Source organism: Microtus ochrogaster, linkage group LG1 (assembly GCF_000317375.1).
Source record: "Microtus ochrogaster isolate Prairie Vole_2 linkage group LG1, MicOch1.0, whole genome shotgun sequence".
In the NCBI taxonomy this organism is placed as follows: Eukaryota; Metazoa; Chordata; class Mammalia; order Rodentia; family Cricetidae; genus Microtus; species Microtus ochrogaster.
In genome coordinates this window covers 4,050,611-4,058,086 of record NC_022027.1, presented here as the reverse complement: position 1 = coordinate 4,058,086, position 7,476 = coordinate 4,050,611, and the positions used below count along the sequence as shown (strand labels likewise).

The window sequence follows — 7,476 nt, the reverse complement described above, 5'->3', positions numbered from 1 at the left end:
AAAAAAAAAAAAAAAAAAAAAAGAAACAGACCAGGGCTGCAAGGCTGGGACTTTGGGGCATAGCTGGGTCAAAGCTGCAGGGAGAGAACCCATGCCTGGGCGGGGCCAGAGCTGTGAATGTGTGGCCCACATGAATGCCAACCCTGGGAGTGTGTGGGCTGTGGGTGTGGCCAAGGCTGAGGACCACTAGAAGAAGCAGGGCTAAGGAATGAAGATGGGCATCTCATGGCAAAGCTGTAGCGTTGGGCCCTGAGTCTCACCAGGAGCAGGACCAAAGTTGCTCCAGCTGCCAAGAGCCTTAAGGGAAGCGAGGTTTGCCTGTGATGGAAGGCCCAGGGTTGGGTCCTGGGAAGATGAGCAAGGTTTGTAGACATGGATGTAGAAGGGTGGGGTCCGGGTACGAATTGTTAGATGGAGGATGGGGGACAGGCAGCATCTCACATCGTGGCTGTAGAGCAAGATGGAGGACAGACAGTCTTGGGGACCACCCTGGAACTCCTCATGGAGTTGCAAGGCCACGACCTTCAGGACACGTTGTTACCATGCCCCTTCCTATGTCCTGTAAGATGTGGGGGGAAGAGGCTCAGACTTCTTCAGCTACCCAACCCCCAAATTCAAGATCCCTGACTCTGACCCATTCCTGCCCCTGTGACCACTGGGAGAAACTTAGTGGGGCTGGCAGGTGGGGACAGAATTTGGGCAGGATGGGGGAGGATGTTCCAGAGAAGTCATGGGTAAGGTAGGCTGGGTGGAATTCAGAAAAGAAAGTGGTCAGGGAAGGGTACAGAACAAAGGGGTGCAGGATTCTCACGGCCATGCGCACTCTCAGATTTTCCACATGACCTACGACCTGGCAAGCGCGGTGATGCGTATATGTAACCTGATCAGCATGATGCTCTTGCTCTGCCACTGGGATGGCTGCCTGCAGTTCCTGGTGCCCATGCTGCAAGACTTCCCCAGCGACTGCTGGGTGTCCATCAACAAGATGGTGGTGAGTGCTTCCTGGTGGAGCTCCAGCTTTCCCTTATGCCCACCAGCGCCATCTAGAGTCCTCCATGGGCAAAGCAGCTCCCACCTGATGACCACTAGTGCCTCTTGATGTAGAGGGCCTTATGCACACTGGCCCCTGTGCCTAATACCTGCCAGTGCCCCCGGGACCCCTCAGCCCACCCACCCTGGCGTCTGACGCCTGCCAGTGCCCCCCCCGGGCCCCCCCCCCCCCCCCCCCCGGGGGTCTGCCCCCTGCCAGGGCCCCCCCCCCCCCGGACCCTTCAGCCCACCCACCTTGGTGTCTGACCCTGCCAGTGCCCCCCCCGGACCCCTCAGCCCACCTGCCCTGGCGTCTGACGCCTTCCAGTGCCCCCCCCGGGACCCCTCAGCCCACCTGCCCTGGCGTCTGATGCCATCCTTCATTGCCACACGGACACACTACTCAATGCTCTTACTTTAAAAATGTTTCGCTTAGTTGGCAATGGCGGCACATGCCTTTAATCCCAACACTCGGGAGGCAGAAGCAGGCGGATCTCTGTGAGTCCAAGGCCAGCCTGGTCTACAGAGACAGTCCGGGCAACACAGAGAAACCCTGTCTTGAAATTCCCTCACCCCCAAAAAAAGTTTCTTTAAGTTTTTATTTTAGACTTATTTTATGTGTGTGTTTGCCTGCATGCATGTATGTGTGCCTGTGGGGGTCAGAAGAGGGTGTCAGATCCTGGGAATTGGAGCTATGGATGTGGGTGCTGAGACATGAACTGGGGTCCTCTTGAAGAGCACCCAGTGTTCTGAACAGTCTTTTCTCCAGCCTCTCCTACTTGTTTGTTTAAAAGGATTCCCATTAAGTTTATTGGTTCTTTTTTTAAATCATGTGTCTGTGTGTGGGTATATGCACCTAAGTGCAGTGCCCTCAGAGGCCAGAAGAGGGCATCGGATCTCCTGGAGCTGGAGTTACAAGTGCTTGTGGCTGCCCTGTGAGTTCTGAGGACTGCACTCAGGTCCTCTGAAGAGCAGCCAGTGCTCTTAACTGCGGAGCCACCTCTCCAGCCTGACCTCTTACATTCTGTAACCAGCATCTCATTAGCCCAGGGTGGACAGGTAGCTGCGGATCACCTTGTCTCCGCCTCCAGCGCTCTGGGATGGCAGTGTGCCGCCAGTCACTTCTCCTTATGTCTTTATCTAAATATGTTTAAAACGAAACCAAGGGGAAAGTTGTCACCATCAGCCCTAAGAAGTAACAACTCCAGATACCCATTGTCCCCATGTCTGCATCACATTTAAAAAGAGACTGTACAGCCCAGGGAGGAGTCTCTGCCAGTTCCTAAGAGAGGCAGATTAGGATGATAGCAAGTTCACAGTTAGCAAGACTTTCTCAAAATAAAAGTAAAAAGAGGGCTGGGGGTGGCTTAGCAGTAGAGCCCCCACTAGAATCCCCCAGTGAGGTTAGAGGACTTGGTTCAGTGATGAACACTTGCATCGCAAACCTGCGGCCTTAAGTTGCATCCCTGGAACTGAAAGTCTACAGGGAGGGTCGCACCCCAGGGCAGGGACACACTGAAGGTTGGTGTGTGTCAGTCAGGGCACAGCAGGCAGGCATCAATGGAGTCAGAAGCCGGGTAGGGAGAACCCGCAAGCGCCCCTCCTAAGAGCCTGGCACAGCTGCCCTGGCTGAGGAACCCATTGTCCAACTGCTGCTTGCACAAGCGGTTCCATTTCCTGGACGGGCCCAGTGCCCCCCTTCTCTGGCCGGGTCAACTGAGGACATCTAGGGGTGGACTTCTCCCCTCCTTGCCCCTCGGGTGTTATTCCAGTGTCCCAGGACTCTGAAATGGGCACTTGAAGCTGCCTTGGCCGGACTGTGGCCCTTTTGTGGCTTAGTTTCTCCAGAGTGAAGTAGGAGGTGCTGTCAGGCCTGCCCCTGCAAGTGCCTCACTGAGACCCCAGACATGTCGCTGCCCGTGTCCTTTGCCTTGGTTATGTTTGATCAGGGGCGCTCACCCCCTTCAAGTGCCCACAGGAGGGTGGGCAGATGGGTTCAGGGCTCCCCCCGGGGTACAGTCCCCCCCCCCCCCCCACCGTCCGCACTGCCTTTGCAGAACCACTCCTGGAGCGAGCTCTACTCCTTTGCGCTCTTCAAGGCCATGAGCCACATGCTGTGCATCGGGTACGGGAGGCAGGCCCCTGAGAGCATGACCGACATCTGGCTCACCATGCTCAGCATGATCGTGGGGGCCACCTGCTATGCCATGTTCATCGGACACGCCACTGCCCTCATCCAGTCTCTGGACTCATCCCGGCGCCAGTACCAGGAGAAGGTCAGAGCGGGGAGGCCATGCCTTGGGTCTGCCTTGGGTAGAATCTGGGCAGGGAGGGGGAAGGGTAGGATTCTAAGAGCTCAGGACAGAGTCAAAGGTGCCAGGCTGGGGTAGATGAGCTGAAGGGACAGGAGCCCACAGGTCCCTGGGGCCCATTTCTGAGTGTTCTGGGGTGAACCTTTGGAGAGGATAGAGTGAACAAAGAGTGTATCCTCCAGGCTGGTCCTAGGGACGGCTGCTTTGGAGCAATTGCAGCCCAAAGGGCAGGAGCCCTGCCTTCAACCACCTGCAGCTCCAGGCTCTGCAGTGGGCCTTAGTTCCCCACCCCCTACAGTGACAGCCGGGTCACCCGGGCTCTGTGCCAGGTGCTGGTGTCCGGAAGCCTCCGTCTCGCACCCAAACATGAGCTGGTGCTGCCACCCACCCGCCGTCACGGGGTCTGCTGAGATAAGGACAGCTGTGGTTTAGAAGTGGGGCTGGAGCAGCCCTGGGGTACTGTGCTGGGGACAGCCTGGCACCCACACCCCAGCCCTGCTAGGGAGGACTTGACTCTGTTGTCCCCCAGGTCCCGGTGGCAGGACTCGGGATGGAAGTCAACATGCATACTGATGTTGACACTGTAGATAACCGCGTCTCAGAAATATGAGCCAGACACCCTAAGGTGCCCACACTGTGGTATCACATAGCCCAGGGTGGCCTCAAACTCACTCTAAAACAGAGGATGACCTTGAACTCCTGACCCTCCTGCTAGTGATGGGGTTAAAGGTTAAATAACAGCCTAGGCTGAGGCAGATGCAGGAGGACAGCAAGAGCAGAAGAGCGAGACTGACTCAGTAGTAAGTAGGAAGAGCTGGGGGGATCAGCAGTACAGCTCCGCCTAGAATCCTAAGCCTAAATTTATCTGCCAACTGGTGTCTCAGGTTGTCATCTCACCAGTGAGGAGGCTGAGTTCAAATTCCAGGCCAGCCTGGACTACATAGTGAGACCCTGAGTAGGGGCTCTGTGACTACAGTGCTGCACTAGCATCTGTGAAGACCTGAGTTCCACCCCAGCATCATAAACCTGTCACCGCGGTACTTGAGGCTAGCCTGGGCTACATGAAACCCCGTCTCCAAACAAAATACATCATTTGTTTTTGGTGTTGCTGGACTTGTCATCTCCCTGGGTCCCCGAGCTAGGTGGCACCGGGCTGGGCCTCTCTCTGGGGCAAACACTGACCCTGCTCTTCTCCCTTCAGTACAAGCAAGTAGAACAATACATGTCCTTCCACAAGCTGCCTGCTGATTTCCGCCAAAAAATCCACGATTACTATGAACACCGGTACCAGGGGAAGATGTTTGATGAGGAGAGCATCCTCGGGGAGCTCAACGGGCCGCTGCGTGAGGTGAGGTGGCTGCAGCCACACCCCAGAATCCCATGGACACTGACATATGCTGTGGGTGCCCCTGTCCAACACCTGCAGTCCTGCCTGCTTCAAACACCAAGCTACAGTCTCCTAGGTGCAGAACATAAAACACACATCTGCGCAACCACGTTCCATCCCAGACCCTGGAGAGGGGCCTTCTTGCCTCTCCTGTCATCTGGGCCCTTACTTATTTCATGCATGTGGATGTTTTGCTTGCATGTGGTACCTGCGGAGATCAGAAGAGAACATTGAATCCCCTGGGACTAGAGTTACAGACAGCTGTGAGCTACCATGTGGTTGCTGGGAATTGAACCAGGTTCCCTGGAAGAACAGCCAATGCTCTAACCACTGATTCATCCCTCCTGCCCCCACCTTTTAAGATTTTTTTTACATGTGTGTGTGCGTGTGTGTATGTGCCTACAAGTGTGTTCAGGTGCCCATGGAGGCCAGAAGAGGGTGCCTGATCATTAGAGCTGCCAGATGTGGCTGCTGGGATCAAATTCTGGGCCCTCATGATTGAACAACAGTTTCTTTTATTTCTTCCTTTTTTTTTTTAAAGATTTATTTATTTATTAAGTATACAGTGTTCTGCCTGCATATGTCCCTGCAGGTCAGAAGAGGGCAGCATATTTCATTACAGATGAAATATGTACATAGAGCCATCATGTGGTTGCTGGGAATTGAACTCAGGACCTTTGGAAGAGAAGCCAGTTCTCTTAACCTCTGAGCCATCTCTTCAGTCCCTCTTTCTTTCTTTTTATATGTATTGGTGTTTTGCCTACACATATGTCTGTGTGAGTTACAGACAGTTGTGAGCTACCATGTGGTTGCTGGGAATCGAACCCAGGTCCTCTGGAAGAGCAGCCGGTGTTCTTGACCACTGAGCCATCTCTGCAGCCCCCCAAGCAGCAAACGCTCCTAACCACTAAGAAACCTCTTGAGCCCCGTCTCCTTTTTAAATGCATACATGCATACGTCCATGTGTACACGTTGTACACGTATGTACATGGAAGCCGGAAGACAACTTGAATGTTGCCCTTGGGACCATCAGACAGGGTCTCTCACTGGCCTGGAGTTGAGCGACTCAGCTAGGCAGGCTGGCCCCTGTCTCTGTCTCCACAGGCCTGGGATGCCAGGTGCACAGCAGCCTCAGCACGACCAGGGCAGAGGCCCCAGGAGGGATTTCGAGGAGGAGAGCCTTGGGGGCCGCAGGGCCTGGGACCCACGCCAGGAGGCGGCCTGTCCTTTGTGGAGAGCCTAGTTCACAGGCTACAAAGTGCACGAAGCACATGGCTTTGTAGGGCACCCACATCCACTCCCAGCCCTAGAACTTTACCAGCCGCCCACAGGAAACGCCTCCTCCAAGCCAGAGTTTCTCTGTGTAACTCTGGCTGTGCCGGAACTCACTCTGTAGACCAGGTTGGCCTCAAACTCAGAGATTCGCCTGCCCTTGCCTCCCAAATTCTGGGATTAAAAGCGTGCGCCACCACAGTATGGCCCTTTTTTTCCATTTCTGAGACAAGGTTTCACTCTACAACACAAGGTGACCTCAAATTCATGGCAATCCTCCTGCCTCAGCCTCCCGAGTGCTGTGGGCCACCTTGTCTGGCTCAGTGGTCACTTTTTCATGTGTCCCTCTGACTCACAGTCGCGACCCAGTAGTGAGTCATGGAGGCTGGTCTCCATGAGTTGCTTGCTGGGTTCTTAGCAATGCCCTTGACTGAAGCGTCCTGGCTGGAATGACATTTCATATATAACCAAGAGAATGGGTGGCCCAAAGGCACGAGGACGCGGTCGGCCTCCTTTTCCTTCAGAAGTCTTTTACTGTTTCTGTGAGACAGGGTCTCACATGGCCGAGGCCGTCCTAGAGCTTCTTATGTAGGTGATGCTAACCTTGAACTCCTGACCGTCCTGCCTCCACTCCAGCGCTGTGATGATAGGCCTGCATGACCTGGCTCATGCCATGCTGGGGCTTAGGGATGGAACCCAGGGACTCATACGTGCCTGGAAGAGCTCTGCCCACTGAACTCCATCCCTCCTTTGATCCTTTTGGGTATTTTTGTGGTCCTGTTATCTACAAAGAGACCTACAAAGTTTGACTTTCCCAGTCCAGTGTCTGTCACCCATCCCATGGTGGTGTGGGACTTGGGACTTTGCCTAGGAGGTTGGATAGGAGCTGAGGGGCCACTGTCTAGCACAGAGACTGAGGGTCTGAGTTACCAAGCTAGTCTGTCACTTGGCTGTCCTCCCTCCTGCCCACAGGAGATTGTGAACTTCAACTGCCGGAAGCTGGTGGCTTCCATGCCACTGTTTGCCAATGCAGACCCCAACTTTGTCACGGCCATGCTGACAAAGCTCAAGTTCGAGGTCTTCCAGCCTGGCGATTACATCATCCGAGAGGGGACCATCGGCAAGAAGATGTACTTCATTCAGCACGGGGTGGTGAGCGTGCTCACCAAGGGCAACAAGGAAATGAAGTTGTCAGACGGCTCCTATTTTGGGGGTGAGTACTCCAAGGCAAGGCAGAGATCTGGATGGAACTGGACAGTGGACAGCTCCAGCCCAGGGAGGTCCAGGAGGGTTTGAGTCAGCAGCGGGTGGGTCTGAGTGTGTCCTGGGTGGGTTTGACTGTGTCCTGGGTGGGTTTGAGTATGTCCTGGGTGGGTTTGAGTGTGTCCTGGGCGGGTTTGAGTGTGTCCTGGGCAGGTTTGACTGTGTCCTGGGCGGGTTTGACTGTGTCCTGGGTGGGTCTGACTGTGTCCTGGG

At 54.9% G+C, this 7,476-nt stretch overlaps 1 protein-coding gene across 1 annotated transcript in view; it reads left to right on the top strand.

The window, feature by feature from the left end:
* Positions 1 to 7,476, top strand: part of Hcn2 (hyperpolarization activated cyclic nucleotide gated potassium and sodium channel 2) — a gene marked incomplete at its 5' end in the record, with an annotated part of 18,577 nt that overhangs the window by 8,924 nt on the left and 2,177 nt on the right. The window contains 4 exons of the mRNA XM_005359129.3: positions 830 to 991; positions 3,087 to 3,305; positions 4,543 to 4,689; positions 6,973 to 7,213. Coding sequence (XP_005359186.3) covers positions 830 to 991; positions 3,087 to 3,305; positions 4,543 to 4,689; positions 6,973 to 7,213 — 769 coding nt within the window. The remainder of the gene's footprint in view (positions 1 to 829; positions 992 to 3,086; positions 3,306 to 4,542; positions 4,690 to 6,972; positions 7,214 to 7,476) is intronic.